This window comes from Bombina bombina, chromosome 3 (genome assembly GCF_027579735.1).
Source record: "Bombina bombina isolate aBomBom1 chromosome 3, aBomBom1.pri, whole genome shotgun sequence".
Taxonomy (NCBI): domain Eukaryota; kingdom Metazoa; phylum Chordata; class Amphibia; order Anura; family Bombinatoridae; genus Bombina; species Bombina bombina.
In genome coordinates, this window is record NC_069501.1 from 753,493,082 (window position 1) to 753,511,201 (window position 18,120).

Genomic DNA, 18,120 nt, shown 5'->3' on the forward strand with positions numbered 1-18,120 from the left:
CATGTGATAAATTAGTAACTAGAAATATTGAACAGACTGGAGAGGGATGAATGCATTTAAATCTTGAACAGAGCTTTTTCAAAATATTTGTATTAGCAAAAATGCTTTTAAGAAAGTTTGTTACTGTTGCAGTGACCTATATAGATATGTTGCGTGTGTCAAGTGCACCCACATTCAAACACATGACCTGTGGTGACCTGTATTGTGTCTATGATGTATATGTCATGCAATCCATTATTTGCTATCTGTGTGCTTGAATGTGGACTCATCGGGCATGTAAAGAAAATCTACCTACTCCCCTGAAACAGTAATCACTTTTTCTTTTTTTTTTTTTTTTTTTTTTTTTTTTTTTAATTTTATTGAGGTTCTCACATGAGCATACAAACAATATCAACAGTATTTTACAGGATATGACATAGTAACAATATACAGTATGCATCCAGAATAAACAAGCATAAGAAAGAAAAACCTCATAGTTTCCTAAGTTTCTTAAAAATAATAATAATATTCCCCTTAATAAGTGTGGGAGGCCTCTTGGGCCCAAACACTTATAGAAAAGTTGCATGGGGAGATGTAGTTGAATAAACTATAATAAGTATAGGTAATAATATGCTGTGGCCCAGAATAATACAGTAGAAGTAATCACAGTATGTGGCTTACAATGAATGATAAGAAAAGTGAAAGTTCGTTAGACTTAAGAGAATTGAAACCACTTAAATTTTGGGCATTAAAGCTAAGAATAACTGTTGCTATGGGAAGGTGCGGCATAGACAAGAAAAGCCGCAAAGTTGGTCCTCCTTAACAAGGAGGCACATTATATATAGGGGGGGGGGAGGTGGTCATTTAGGTGTATAAAGCTACATGTAGTGGGAGTCATATCCCTATATGGAATCATGAAGATTGAGCATATTTTAATTTGGAAAAAGAGGGGTACTAAATGAGTCAATGATGGTATTATGAGGCTGTCTGTTTATGTAAGACTGTGGATAGAGAAATATATCCCTGATAAGGGAAGACTATGGAAATTGGGTAGGTATTGGATTAAAGATTTTTATGGCATAATGTGACCCCCAAAGTCTGGGACATTAGTGAAGAGATGTGTCATATTTCTCCATCTGCTTATTATGTGTTGGGAGATTCTAAAGTGTGGTAGTATCGTGGGTCCAGCCCACATTAGGCACATGGTTATTAAATCACTTTATAACAACGCTCCAGCAATCAATAGTGGTTGCAACCTAAAAATGATAAGTAATGTGAAATATGACTTATACTAAGTAGAAGAGTTAACCATATTGGCCAATATAAAACGAACCAATAGCCACGGGTAATATCAGTAACATCAGGGGGCACGACGGTCTTAGCAGACCATCAAATAACAGAATATGATACAACTATACATAACAGTTAACATATTGTAGAGTAGAGTATTGCTTGGCTACTCATACACCCTTTAGCTAGAAGTGACTCCTTGGAGACCAGGAGAACTCTATAAGGGATTTACACAACAGGAGAAGAAAAACACCTTAAAGACTTGTGTGTCTGCTCCGGCCGCAAGCAGACAGGTGTATTGTACTAAGGGGTACATGACTAAGGGATGACTACCCGAAACGTCTTTCTATTTTAACATGCTCCTACTATGTGTTAAATAAAGGAATGTTTTATAAGAAAAGTGGTGCTGCTGCATTCTTTGAAGATTTTGGATACTGTTTGGATCTTTGCAGTGATCCTGTGCTAGCTTGCACACACCCTGGGTCTGAGTGCTGGATTTCTATTTTGTTTACTAAGGGGTAGTGTCATCAAACAGAGGTCCCCTTGCTAAATCTAGGAATTAAATTGAGCAAAATTAGTTGGAGCTATACACAACCATGGGTCTAGCTAAGGTCATGCGGTCCTCAAATTCTTCAAGTTACTATTGTGAGTAGTCAGCTGGTAAATATGAGTATCTTATAAAGCGGAGAAGGTAACTAAACCACATACATAAACTTATGGGCACAGGAAAATTCTATATGTGTGGTCTGCTATTGCGGGTACATTGCAGATAGATAACAACCTTGCAGCATAAGATAAATAAAGCAGCCTGAAATGGTTACAATGCGGCATTACAAGACCTCTCTAAACATATAAAGCTGCCATAAGCTCGCCACTTAGCATGTAAGGTATAAACACAATGGTGGTCAATTAACTATAATACAAACGTTCTGTTCATGGAGTAAGTTAGGGATGTAGCTCCACATTAGTTTCATGCAAGTTCACTCGAGATAAAGATGGGGCAGTGAAAAAGTATAAAGTCTAAAGATATGTATAAAGCACGTATGCAAGTCAACCCATCACAAAATGCAGAACAGACATGAACAACAAACAGTATTAAAATAACTACAGTACTAGCGTTTTGAGTAGGATGAAAAATATAAGTAAATAAAGCAACGTAGAGTAAGCCAAGCCTTGGGCTAATGATGTAGATAAAACGGACATGGAGAATAAGTAGCCCCTTAAACAGTCAGTCCCCAATACAGTTATAAGCCTAAAACTTCAGACCGTTAGGCCTTCATCGTCAGATCTAAATAGTAAGGGGGCGCAATAGTAGTCCTCAACTTTTGAGAGGTTATGGGTGCATAGGAAAGGTTCCAACTGCTCTTAGTATTGAACCCTTTTAAGCTGTTCATATTGTTCTAGCCAATGCCTAACCTATGCAGCCTGGCTGGGATGCTTGACCGCTGCAGTCCGCAGGTGTGAAGGGCCAACTGAGCTTTGCTGGAGCAGTGGCGGTATAAATCCGCAGTTCGCTGTGCCACTATGTTGTGCGCTGCTGCTCTCAAGCAGATCTGGTGATTAGAAGGTTACTATTGATGTGAGGTAAAAGCCGTCTTGGGCTGCTTTAGCTGCAGGCGATAGGACCCGCATGCAACTACTGGGCTCAGTGAGAGGTGCTTGTTGTCGCATTAGGCTGAAGCTCTTTAGCGTGCCCGGTGACAAGCCGGTGAGGGCAGTTCCATTCTCTGCTTCCAAAACGGTATGCTCAGGAGGCGAGGGACGCCGGGGCCCCAAAGCGTCGCCACCCCCTGGAATGGCCATGCAGATGGGCACGTGGTTAGGATGATCCAGAGACTTGTCATCTACCTGCCGGAGTGCCAGATTATAACTTTTACTTTAATAATTTTTTGTTAATACAAGCATAATGGAAACATGTTTATATTCAAAACTGAAACATTTTAGTTTTGACTGTTATGTTCTTTAAAGTGATGTATACTGGATATGAGTGATGGAAATATACATAGGAATCTCTGAGTAGCTTCTACCTATGGAATGCCAAAATAGAACATTGATCGGGCTCCATTTACCAAAGGCCGGGTGGACGTGGTTCTCTATCTTGAACCTTGTCCATCCAGCCTCACAGCAAGTGTGTGCAGTACGCTGCCTGCAGTTATCATTGCTATTAACATTGGTGATTGTGCAATTCCAACCCCCTGCTTGTGCACAGCCAATTGCGCTCAATAGGAGGCTGTGAATCATCCCAATCGGATCGGATTGAGATGATTGCTATCCACCACCTAAAGTGTCACAGATAAGCTAAGTAGCAGCAGTCTTATAACTGCTGCTATTTAACTAGCATATCCGTCTCGCTCTGAATGTTTACACAGAGCAAGCAAACGCTACCATATAGGCCACAGACTATAACATTTAGTAATGTGGTCAATGAGAAAATTACTTTTATGTGAAAAATATTTAGTGAGATTGAATTCTTACAAAAATAAATAAATAATGTGTACTTTTCCTTGAAATGTGGGCTTTTTCTTTAATTTCATATGTATATCTCTATACTACTTATGAAAAAATTGTATGGTGAGTGTTTTTTTGGTAACTGTTTTAAAATGTACTTGTAATTACAATATATGCTGTAACAAAAAGAAAGATGAATATACTGTAATACGGTATGTGTACCATGCCTTCTTTTTAATCAAATTTTTATAACACAGCTAAAATAAAGCAAAATACTCAGCATTTATTTTGTCTGCGCCAAAGGGCAATCTATGGCAAGCGATTTGTTTCTTTGAATGCACATCATTAATTGCAGCATTAACAATTAAAACCATGCATGCATTATTTATAACAGCATATCTCCTAGGGTATAGGCTGTACAAGGCATTGCTGAATATTGCATCAGTTACATTAAATGAGTTTTATTACACTAAATGTTAAACTCTGAAAATATATTATTTGTAAATAATATTACTTGTACTTATCCCCCTCCAGACAATGGAAACACATTTTTATGAAGTATAATCTTAAGAAACATTATTTTTCTTTCCCAAAGATCAGCATAAGTACACAAAAAAACTTGATATAATAGCTTTATAAATAATAATATTCTCAGTATACACTACTATGAGGAATCTGCTTTGAAATATTACAAATTAAAAATACAATTTACTAATTTAATGTTAAAGCCAAATTTTAGACTATGGCATGAAAATAAATATAAAATACTTTGGCAATATCACAACTGGTGTGATAGTGACAACTAACTTTTAATGTATTATTTTTTTTTTTCATACAGCTTTTCTATGGGTGTTTTTTTTATATGGTGAGCTTTTTATCAATTAACAATACCAGCCCTCTTGGTACACTAATTAGGATTCTAAATGGGACTGATAATCTTAATAAATGAGTCAATGCACAAACTAAAAAATAATGAATGACTGTATTAACCAATTTTGTTAATAAATTTGTTCATTTGTTATTCTTTTAATAAAAAACAGCCCTAAGCTATTAACCCCTAAATTGCCACAACCCCATTACAAAAACCCTCTACACTATATTAACTCATAAACCACCACAACCCCATTACAAAAACCTGCTACACTATATAAATCACCAAGGCATAAACTGCCACAACCCCCATTGCAAAACACCCATACACTGCTTAAAGGGATATGATACACAAATGTGGAAGCACATGAAAGTAATGCAGCATAGCTGTAAAAAGCTGACTAGAAAATATCACCTGAACATTTCTCTGTAAAAAAGGAAGATGTTTTATTTCACATTTCCTGTAAAAAGACTTTAAGCAGCCAGTCAGAATGCTTGTCCCAGGACAAGTTAGGGAGTGTGCATCTGTCATGTGCAGGCATAGTCATGTTATTTTCCTATTCAGTTTAAGTACGTTTTATTAAATCTCATGTTAGCTATTAGAGCCTCCCATCAGCTCCATGACAAGTTGCAAAAACAATGAAAGCTGCACTCTCTCGTGGAAAAGTGAAAAAAAAAAATGTATTTGACAACAAGCAACGTTTTGGGGCTCCTGCCCCTTTGTCAAGCAAAAATCATATGAAACAGAACAACCTTTAAACCAATGCCAATTAAAATTTGGACCAATCACATCAATAGTGGGAGGGGTTACAGCATACATAACAGTTTTTGTTTTACAACGTAATACCAATATGAGGAAAGAAATGGACTGCAATACTCTGAAGGATTCAATAAAACATACTCATTCCCTTTTAGCAACATATTTTAAATACCATGAATTTACATTACATCTAAATTAAAGGATTAAAATCAAATTTTCTTTTCATCTCATTAGGATACATGGTATCTAATCTTCATATCTACTTTGCATCTATATAAAATAAATCCCTATAAAACCATCTGGCCACCCTATTGGGGCAGGCATTGGTTCCATTATGAGTAATGCAGCTACGTTTTTGGACAGAGTTCTTGACCCATTAGTTAAGATGGGTAAATCCAATGTAAGACACACCAATGTTTTTCTTTAGACAAAACTAAAGAATTTAAAGATTTGAATGATAGTGTTATGCTTTCTACATGGGATTTCTCAAGTTTATATACAGTTATCCTGTAGATCTCTTACAGTACACTGAATTATTTTTTATTTACAAAAAACAGGGACAGCAATGGGGTCAAATGTGGCCCTATCATATGAATGTTTGGTGATGGATTTTATAGATGAATATATTGCATACAATAACCTTTATTTTGTAAATATAATATATATGATCTATTAATTCTGTAAAATGGCTCCCTAACCTTTTTATGGAAATAAAAAAATAATACTGAACACTCAATTTTCTTTCTAAAATTTACATCTAAGATGGATAAGAATAAAATTGAATTTTTGGATACTTTAATATATAAGGAAGGGGATGCCTTAATACCAATTTATATATAAAACCTATGGACAGGAATACTTTGCTCCATAGAGATAGTGTCCACCCACCAAATGTATTTGTCTGTTCCAAAATCACAATTTTTTGAGAATTGACAGGATTCTGTCAGATCCTGAGAAAAAAAGAGCTTAGATTAAATTAAATAGAAAATAAGTTTGAAAGACATGGTAATAACAAGAAAGAGCCTAAAGTGATTAGGATTAGCTTGTATATCAAATCACATAAGGGTAATGACAATAGACTTTTGTTAGTACATACAATACACTCAGAATTAAAATATATAAAATCCTGAAACAAAATTGGTATTTTCTATGAGAGTCTTACCCTGATATATATGAATTTATATCACTCCCTAGAGCAGCTTATCGCAGGGGTTATACTTGCAGTAAAAGACTAGTTAAAGCAACAGTCCCCTCCCAAAAGATTGAAACCCCGTTTTTCAGTAAACCAAAAAATGGTACTTTCCCCTACTTGGGCTGTGCACATTACAACAGCATAATCAAGGGGACTGAAATGTATCACCCTTATACAGGGTATAATTATAAAATCAGAAGTTATTTTACATTTACATTCTACTAATCTCGTTCATTCGCTTAAATGCCTATGTGGGCTTTTTATGTTGGAGAGACCACTCAAAGGGTCAGAGACTGCATTGGCCAGCTTAAATCTAATATCAGAAATCCATAATGAAAACATTTTCCTGTACCATCTCATTTTCATCATATGGGTCATCAAGTAAATCAACTGAGATTCATGGTATTAGAGCAGGTATAAGAGAAGCCAAGAGGGGGAGACAAACAAAGGAATTTATTTATAAAGAATGGACAGTATAGGGAAATGGGGGCATGCTGCTTAGAAGCCTGTATCTCAGGCATCTAAGCAGCTACAGACCCCCAATACCCACCATTGGAAAGGTAATCACCGGTCTTGGGGATCTGAAAAAAATATATATAATTAAAAAAATTTAATTAAAAAAACCTTCAAATCCAGCTTAGCACCCATGTGGCAAATTACTTAGCACTAAAAAAATATATATACATATATATTTATATTATGTATATATATATATATATATATATATATATATATATATATATATATATATATATATATATACACACACATATATGTATAATTGTGTGTGTGTATATATATATATATATATATATATATATATATATTAAAATAAAAAAATATTTATTAAAATTATGGTGGAGATAAAAGCATTATTTAAATCATCCATTTTATAAAAGTAAAGCAATAGAATTATTGCACAGACAATAGCACATCTAGGCAAGTATCCCCACTTGCCTTTACCTAGAAATACGCTGTTACCAATCCACCAGGGGATTCTGGGTAAGATGCAAAATAGATATGCAACACTTTAGGCTTTTTGCTTCAGAGATGCCCGGCGCATAGAGGAGAATGATTTAGCTACAAATTTGCGCTTAGAAAAGCGCACACGGGTTCCAAGAGTTTTCCTTCCCCATTGTGGTCTGCATGCTCTGAATGATAATGAAATTAAGAAACGTTTCAGGCTATGAAATTAGAACCAAGCACAAGAAGGACACGATCAATACCAGGAATAGTGAAATTATTGGCTGTGCTAAATTTCTTAGTTACTGGATCATTTCAATCAGTGTCTAGTCTGATTGTAGGAATGAGTCAGCCATCATTTTCAAGGCATCTAAGTGTTGTCTTAAAGGCAATTTTAAAATATGTTAACAAATATATATCTGTTCCAAAGACTGCAGAACAGTGGCAACGGATAAAAATTGGATTTTATAATGTTACTGGGATTCCAAATGTGCTAGGTGCTATAGACTGCACTCACATGGCACGGGTACCACCTTCATCAGTTGAGGAACAGTACAGCAACAGGAAAAGTTTTCACTCCTTCAATGTCCAAGGGGTGTGTGATGCAAAGCTTCAGATTTGGGAAGTCAGGACTGGTCCATGCCATGACTACCACATACTAAAGCAATCAAAATAATATACCTTTTTTTGAACGTGGTGAAATGCCACATGGATATCTATTAGTTAAGTGTGATGTATCTCAATATACGTGTTTCTATAATCATATTCAAATTATTATATAGTTACACATGGATATCTATTAGTTAAGTGTGATGTATCTCAATATACGTGTTTCTATAATCATATTCAAATTATTATATAGTTAGATATATAGATAATATTGAAAGTTGAAAGCAAGAGTTATATTATTTGTGATTGAAATAACATTATCTAACATTTTTATATATATGTATATACACACACAATACAATCGATCTACATATGTAGACAGACAGTGTAATTTAAAAATATTACCGATGTAACCTATTATCACATTGTATACATAACAATATAGAAAGATATATATGCGCAAAATCTACTTATAGGCATAATAAATATGGGGAAGTGAAATTGTGATCAGCGGGATTTATCATAATACGCCGCAGCTCGACAGTTATAATTATGAGCAGTTTAGTGATAAATATAAGCGCACAACATTTTGTTTCAGCTAAAAATAGAATAAAAACAAGAAAATGAAATATAATAATAAAAAAATAAAACAACAGCCAATCTTTAAAAAAGGTATGAAGTGATAAAAAGAGCTATTACCTCTTGGTGAGCAATAAGTAAATATAATTTTAATATATATATATATATATATATATATATATATATATATAAATAACATACCTATCTACACAGGAAACAATGCAAAATGTATAATTAGTGTTTTTAAGCAAATCTACATATTTTGTAGAACATAGTTATTTTTTTTCTTTTTAGTAACTCTTTTCTATATTTCCCTGATATGAAACATGGTCATATTTTTCCTGTAGGCTTTAAACATGTCTTTTATTTTTATTTCTCACAACCATCGGTTATATAGTCCTTTTATATATAAATAACTAATATCAACTAATCATTCAGAAAATAATGACAGTCTGCATTATTCACTAGACTAGTGTTTCTCACGTCCACTCATCAGAACACAATAACAGGCCAAATTTTCAGGTTGATCTTGGGTGAGAGTAGATATATAACAGTTGTTACTGATCAGTTGATTATTTCCCCCTGTATTCTTGTTCAGATATGATGACAATCTGGCCTATTAATGTGCCTTAAAGGGACATTAAACACTTGCCAAAAATCCTTAAATCTAACTCCTTCTGATCAAACAAAATCAAGTAAGCATAGATGTCTATGAAATCTTGTCAGCTTACCCCAATATGTTAAAAAACAAATTACAATGTTGTACCTGTGCCTGATGTTCCTATGCATGCTGCCTTATTGTAACTTACACGAGCACAGCAGTCACATGATGTGCACGACACAATGCTCTATTATGTATGCTGCTCAGAGGAATCTCGCTCACTGTGATGCACGCAGAGCGTGTGCTGCACTGTTTGTAGAGACATTTTTTATCTCTAAAGTATTAAAAAGTATTTTGACATCATAATATATATTAAAAGTTTTATCGTTCAAACCAAATCCCACTTTTTAATGTGCCCTCAACAAATCTGATAAAGTGAGTGCACGGCTCCATACACCGTAATTGAAAATAGCAAGCTACAGGGAGTGAGAGACCAGTTCTAGAAATAATGGGTAAGCCTTGCATAGGGAAATCTGAGTTCTGGGGTGTGGTTATAATCTAATGGTTGCAGAGCACTCCTGACCCTGCAGTGCATGATACTGCACTGGGAGATTGTTACTCTTCAGCCTGAACATTAGATCCCTTCTTGGGCTCGAAGCGTGACTCCTACTGCTGGCTAACACAAGGCAGCCCAGTCTGTCACTGCTAGGGAAAGTGTGCAAACTCCACAACTGCAGCCTGTCACTGCCAGGGAGCATCTGGCAACCATCTTTAAACTTCCAGCAGCAGGAATGTTTTCCCCATTCCATCTCTCTCCCTCCCTCCCTCCTTGCAGCTTGCTATTTCCAATTACGGTGTCTGGAGCTGTGCACTCACTTCATCAGATTTGTTTATGACATATTAAAAAGAGGTGCAGCGGTGATTCCTCTAAACACCATACATAATAGAACAATGTGCCATGCGCATACCTGTGTGTAACGTAAGTTACAATATGGCGGCATACATAGGAGCATCAAGCGCAGGTACAACATTGTAATTGAAAACGCTCTTTTTAAACAATTTGGGTAAGCTTCCAAGATGGCATAGACATCTGTGCTTACTTGCTTTTGATTAATAAGAAGGAGTTAGATTAAAGTATTTTAGCTTTCAGGTGTTATGTGTCCCTTTAAAGACTGAACTTGAAAAGCCTTGCACAAGACTATAGGGTGGGCGAATGATGCTCACTGCCATGAACCTCATCCACCCAGCCTTGCAGCGAGCAGGGATCAGTATGCTGCCCACAGTTAACATTGCACTAGCCACTGCTTGTGCAGGTCAATCGCACTCAAGAGGGGGCTGTTAATCATCCTGATCTAATCGGGATGATTACAATCTGCCACACTTTAGGTAGTGGGGAGGTTAAGTAACAGCGGTCTTACATGAGCCTGAAACATCAGGGATCTGAAGCTGCTTGACAAATGGAGCCCCATAGCTATTAGAATTTGATGAACAGTTGATAGTCTGAGATTTATAGAGAAGAGGGGCTGAAGTTCAGAGTGAAAGCAAGTTCCCACAGAAAATGACTGTACACATATATTTTTTATTTTCAGTTGTCTGAAAGTTGTATGAAAATGGATATCGAATTAAAATAAATACATAACCATCATTAAAGGGACAGTCTAGTCCAAAATAAACTTTCATGATTCTGATAAGGCATGGAATTTTAAACAATTCTCCAATTGACTGTTATCACCAATTTTTTTTGTTGTATTGATATTCTTAGTTGAAAGCTAAACCTAGGAGGTTAATATGCTAATTCCTAAGCCCTTGAAGGCCGCCTCTTCTCTCAGGGCATTTTGACAGTTTTTCACCACTAGAGGGTGTTAAATCATGTGTGTCATATAGATAACACAGTGCTCATGCACGTGGAGTTCCTAGGAGCCAGCACTGATTGGCTAAAATGCATGTCTGTCAAAAGAAATGAAATAAGGGGGCAGTTTGCAGAGGCTTACATACAAGATAATCACAGAGCATTTTAAATACTGCAGCTGCTCAGAGCACCATTGGGGTTTGGTTCATAACAACAATTAACAAACCAAGTAATTGCCAGATAATACAAGCACCTTAGACCCTCTGAGCATGTGCTGTGTACATGTATATAACACAAATGCTTCTATTCAAAACTGAAACACATTCATGTTGATTCCAATTTTGGCTGGAATGCCCCTTTAAAATATTTGTAATATAGTCTGTAATATAATCTGTTTTAATTACATATAATGACTTCACATCCAAGCCTTTTACTGCCACAGTGTGGCATTAAAAGTAATACAAAATATAATTAATATAACATAAACATGTATTTTTATATATATATATATATATATATATATATATATATATATATATACACACACCATATACATTATATTGTTTACACATTGAAATAAGACATTTCAAAAATATTTTATATCTTCTGAAAGCAATAAAAAGAAATATGCATATGTGAAGCATAAAGATAAAGAAAGTAATTATAGCTTTTGTTAAACAAAAATATGCAAATCACAGTTATGATTAAAAAATCATTATATGAATTATCATAGAAGTTGTAAAGTAACTTGTGATATAATGAAAATTTTTCTGTAGAATGACCTCATTGATATTTTTTTAATTATCTCTCTCTTTTCAATTATATAGTTAGTAAAATGGCAGTTAATTTAATTTAATTAACTCTTGCATTAAAGTGCTAATCTTTAATATGACTCAGATGCCTTGAGATTGCTTCTTATCTCAACAGCTGCAAGCCAAAGTGGATTATTTCATTGTCTTTCATGATTTTGATATTTCTCATCCCTTCAAGACTCTTTTATAAAGCAATATTACATTTACTTTTGTTATAAATTTAGAGCATATTTACATTTGCAACTACAGTTTAAAAAAACAGTATCTTTTAGCCCAGTTGTTTTTTTCCCATAAATCCAAAAGGGAAACAAAAAGTAGTTAAGTAATATGCAGACCAGTTCCTGTTTATTAGAGAGCAAATAGCCCTTTTTACTTGAAGCCATACAAAAATAGGCTTTAATATTCCACTAACAAGATAGGAGAATTCCCCAATGGCAAATATATCCTATGCAGTTTGTAATGCTACTATTCTGCTTCTGGCAAGCATGGGCCCTCATCCAAAGAATAATTTTGCTCCTTTAAAATTGGCAGATCAGTAAAAAAATGGTTTTCACCCTCCTCACTAAACTAAATTTGAAGGGTAGGTGTCACTAAATGCTAGTACATTTTGTGCTAAAACATGAATAATCCATGAGGGGAATAGCTCCACCTCATGCTTATGACATGGTGCTGTCTGTGAGGGGGGCAATTGAAGCACAGAACAGATTATGACTGTCTTGCAAGTGCCGGAATTTGACTTTACTGTGGTGAGGGGAGGAATTGTTAGCAACATCATTACATAACTGGTTCACTGCAGTTTCCTCATCTTGTGACAACTGAGACTGTGGCCCTCTAAATTGCTGGCCCAGTGAGTGTGCACAATGTTTGCAGTAGTTGATCCCTATTATCACAGTCCTAAGGATGGTGCTTATGATGTCTTTTCAGTAAACTAGTAATGGCTTACAATGATAATATTGATGTGCTTCTAATTATATTTAAATATAAAACTGTATTTGTTTTCTTAGTGTATATTTTTTAGATAGAAATATCTGATTGTTGTGTATGTATCAAGGGAAAGCTGACAATAAAGTGTATGTATCAGGAAAAAGATAGGTAACTACGGACAATCCATACAAGCATCATTGTGTTTTGCCCACAATTGTATTAAAACAAGTACTTCAGCTTTTTATTTCTTCTTACTATTGCTTTTTTATCAGTGTCAAGTGTATAAAGATCCTGAAATTAGTGTGTTTTTAGAATTTGACAACTACTATATTCTTAGCAAGAAAAGCAATAGCATTACATGCAAAATAAAATAGTAAAATCTATTTTTATCTTGGAAAACATTTCAAGAAACATAGGCAATGATATATATTCCTGCAATCATTTTAGGTCTAATAGTAAAACCTTAATGATACATTTTATTTCTTTACACAATGACAAAGCCCCATGCTTATGAACATAGCATATCTAACTGCTGCAGAGACAATATATTCATAAAAAGTTAAAATTACTAGAAACATAAATTATCTCATTTTATCTGAGGCTATTAAGTTAAACAATGAAAACCTATGTCACCAGTTTCTATGACTTTTTTTACCTTTTGGTTGGCATGGTAACCATCATTGCTTTTCTGTCAGGTAGATTTAGATTCACTCTCTTGTGTAAATAACTTATCATTGGGATTAGTTTGATGACACTAGTCAATAGTACTTCATGGTCATACAATAGTAGGCTTGGTGGATTCTTTACATGCAACCCTTAAGGGAATGTGATGTTTATTACCTTGGGTTTGGATCTAATGCATTCCAATAATTTAGAATATTTTAAGAAATTGTTGTTTAAATATGTTGCATATTTTTTTGAATTTGTATGTTATTTTATCATTGGAAATTAAAAAAAAAGTATCTTGCTTAAATAATATAGAATCTGTGTTTTTGACCAATAATTTAGTTCCATTAACATTGCTTTTGAATATTTGCTATATAAAACTTATACTGTATTATTAAGTCATATGGTAAATGTTTCCTGTGCTTGCATAAAATTAATTAAAGGTAAATAAGCTTGCAGAAACAAAAATGTTCTAATGCATTAGATAATTTTCTTAATGCTTGTCTATTACTATGTGTTTAACCCTCAGCCAAAGTGTTAAACAGATTGGGCTAGATTACGACTGGAGGGATAATGTTAGCACAAGGAGCGTAAGCGTGAGAGAGAGATTGTGGTGCTCTTTACGCTTAAATCCCCAGATCGCAAACTACCTCTCTACACTATTAACCCCTAAACCGCCAGCCCTCCACATTGCAAAGTAACCTACACTATTAACCACTGAACCACCAGCTATTACAACGCAAAGTAACCCACTAACATCTAAACCCCCTAGCCTAACACACCCTAAGTTAACCCAAAATAGACTAACGCTACCCTTACCAAAAAAATAAAATAAATAACTACCTTTAAAAAATAAAAAAAATAGCTGAGGGGGGGGGGGTTTAAATGTTATAAGCTTGTACTTTTTTAAATTTATTTTTTTATTAAAAGAGCTGATTCACTTTAGGGCAATGCTCTACAAAAGGCCCTTTTAAGGAATACATTTTATTTTTATGTTAAAATAGATATTTTTTATTTTGGAGGAGGTTTTAAAATAGTCATAACTCTCATTATTTTTTGTAATGTTATTTTTTTTTTTATATGTAATGTTTTTTTTTTTAAATCTTTACAGTAATGGTAGGTTTTTTATTTTTACAGTAATATTAGGTTTTTTTATTTTTACAGTAATGGTAGATTTTTTTTTTTTTAAAGGTAAGGTTAGATATTTAAAGGTAGTTAGTTTTTTTGTAAAGGTAGAGTTAGTCTATTTTGGGTTAATTTAGAGTGCGTTAAAGGTTTAGATGTTGGGTTACTTTGTGATGTGGGAGGCTGGTGCTTTAGGGGGTTAATAGTGTAGGTTACTTTGCATAGTGGGGGGACTGGCAATTTAAGGCTTAATTCTGTAGGATACTTTGCGATGTGGGGGGCTGGCAGTTCAGGGGTTAATAGTGATGTGTGGACTTTGTGGTGGTTTAGGGGCTATTAGAGTAGCGGTTTTATAGTGATTAGGGTTAGTGTGAGAGCATTGGTAAAGTAAATGGGAGAGTACATTAACGCGATCGTGATATTCTAAGTTCTCCTCTTTGCACAATTTGGGTTAGCGCACAAGAAATAATTATTTACTTTCAACTTGTAATACAAGCGACACCCGACTCGCGCAAAGAGAAAAAGTCGAGCGGTGTTAGTGTGTGAGCGGGATCTAGCCCACAGGTGAATTAGAACTAAATTGCTCTCACTCATAATATCTAGATATTATGAGTGATAGCAATTTAGTTCAAATTCACATGTGGGCTAAATATAAATTGAGCTGAATCAGTGTAATAGGCATCAATTGATCGTGCCTGTGTAGCGGCTAGTCAAACGGTTGGCGCCGACTTCCACACTGACTAAAATTACAGCTTTATACAAACAGATCTAGGAGCCCTCTTTCTACACTGCCTATGTGAGTATAAGACGCCTTCTCTTTTGCTTCAATGAGCAGAGGACGTGAAGGGGAGGAATCGAAGCAGTAACCACCATACAGGTAACACTGAAGACCGCTGTGAAGGTAGCGTGAGTGTGTATAACCTGCATAACCTGTAAGACTGCATACTGTGCCCAATACTTGTGTTCAGGACTTGAAGGTAGACAGAGCGAGCCAGACGGGATTACTTACAGGGAGTGGTAGTTGACCACGTGCCCCCAATGGTGACGATCCAGTGAGTGTGATCTCTAGGTGGATCGGATCGTGTTTGGATATTCGATGAACTACTGCATAGGGAGTAAGGGTGAAGATCAGGGATATTGTATCTATTTAGGCTATAAATACAGACTGTCAGCTATTGTCTATAACCATAGACAAAGTCATTTAAGGATCCAAACATATGGAACTAATAAATTGCAACACTGACAACCACGCTTTTTTATGGTCTAAGACTAGATAAGTGCCTTTTGCTGACAGCATATGTAGTTTACAAGGATCCCTGTTTGATTATCCTGGGTAATGAATTAATTGCTCAAGTTATCAGACCATTTATTGGATGGTATTTTTGTTTAGTTATTATTATTTTGTTGTTCTCATAGCTCCTTAATAGACTATGGAGGTAATATTACCTGTTAACATCTGTGTGTGGATGTGTGTTTTTGAGTCACTGGTAGCTCTTATTGTTTTTTATTGAGGCTTAATATGGGGTTGCTGGATAAGGTTTACTGTATTTTTCTTTTGTAAATATATATACATATATACTTCAGGCTATGTACACAAATAAAAAGTACCAGATGGGTATGAATCACATATTCTGTTATTGACAATTAAATAATAATATAATTAAGAAGAGTTAGATGTTTATAGAGTCTTTCACCAGTAGAAACAGAAGAGCTACAAACATCATTATATAACTATTTAAAGAGACTAAAGTTAACTATAGTATTTAAAGTCTCTATAGTTAACCTTCATGATTCATTTTTAACAACTTTCCAATGTACTCCAATTATAAAATGTGCTCTGTTCTCTTGGTATCTTTATTTGAAGAGCATACCTAGGTAGGCTATGAAGCAGCAATGCACTACTGGGAGCTAGCTGGTGATTGGTGGCTGCACATATATGTCTCTTTTCATTGGCTGACCTGATGTCTTCAGCTAGGTGGCAGTAGAGCATTATTTCTCCTAAATTTACTGTTTAATAAAGAATACAAATAAAACAAGGCAAATTTTATAATAAAAGTAAACTATAAAATTTTATTTTAATTTAATGTTCTATCTGAATCATGAAATGTTAAATTTGACTTTACTGCCCCTTTAAATGGAGTGCTATCTTTATAATGGGTAGAGAATAATAACTAGATAAACCAAGTGTTGTTTAAAGGGACATCACGGGAAGTCAATCCCTGGGAATGAGGAATGTGAACATGGTTTACGGCCATATTGAGTTTAAAAAAATAACTTAAAATGTGATAACTTTTAGAAGAAACATTTTGCAATATACATGCCTTTTGTTAATGGTATCTAAAATACTCTGCTGTGCATTTTAAATTCTATTAATTTTTTTGTCCCTTTAAGTAACATATATGAAAGACTCTATCCCACCTTTTTTATATATTAATATCTCATAGCTATTTTAGTCAACTAAAATTTTACATTTGCATTGTTGATTTTTTTATACATCAATTTATTATTTCAGGTTTCTAAGGATCTCCATGATAAAGAGAAAGACATTGTAGATCAGTTGAAGAATGTATCCTTGTTTGAGCTCCAGTTAAATCAGTTGACATTGTGGGTATCTTCAGTAAAAGACCAACTTCAATTCTATAATCAAGTAGGAAGACCAGCAGTGCTTGACATCAAGGTAATTTATAAGAACTGACAAAAATGTTGTTGTCAAAGCAATTTTTTTTTTTTCACGGGAAACCCATATTTGCCCAAACATGCTTTTCATCTTTTTTACCTTCTGTTTTCTATAGATAAAATCCCTATCTTCTCTACATGGTTCATGAGAGTTTTTAGCTTTCTGTTCCTGTCCCAAAAATCAATACAAGTCTTTAGTATGACCTCTTTTGACTCTGTGTTTGCAACCTTTCATCCATCATCAGAAGCTAAAACCTGATGGGCAAAAAAGAAATAAATATTGATGTACTTTTGGAAAACACGTGTGTGCTCTTTGCCTAAACTGCAGGGCAAATTACCATATAACGATTTGTTTTCAATTGTAAGCTGGTAGTTAGTTTAGCCAATCAGCTACGGTACCATATTGCCCATCAAAAGTAAAAAGAGTTTGCATCTCTAGCTGCTGTAATTTAGGCCTGACAGGTTACTTATAATGATTAATATAAATGGTGATTATTGTATAAATGGTGATTATTGTAACCTACAGCAGTGTTTTTCCATAGCATATCTTAATCAAGATGGCCAACTATAGATGCAATAGATGTTGTAGTGCCACCTTAATTTTCAACCGGTATTAAATCTGTATAAAACTGTATATAATCTGCCTTAAAGGGACACTGAACCCAAGTTTTTTCTTTCATGATTCAGATAAAGCATGACATTTTAAGCAACTTTCTAATTTACTCCTATTATCAAATTTTCTTCATTCTCTTGGTATCTTTATTTGAAAAGCAAGAA

General features: G+C 34.6%; 1 protein-coding gene across 1 annotated transcript in view; it reads left to right on the top strand.

Moving 5' to 3' along the window:
* Positions 1-18,120, top strand: part of DMD (dystrophin) — a 4,487,195-nt gene that overhangs the window by 2,912,185 nt on the left and 1,556,890 nt on the right. Inside the window, exon 48 of the mRNA XM_053707599.1 lies at positions 17,180-17,344. Within this exon, the coding sequence (XP_053563574.1) occupies positions 17,180-17,344 (165 nt within the window). The remainder of the gene's footprint in view (positions 1-17,179; positions 17,345-18,120) is intronic.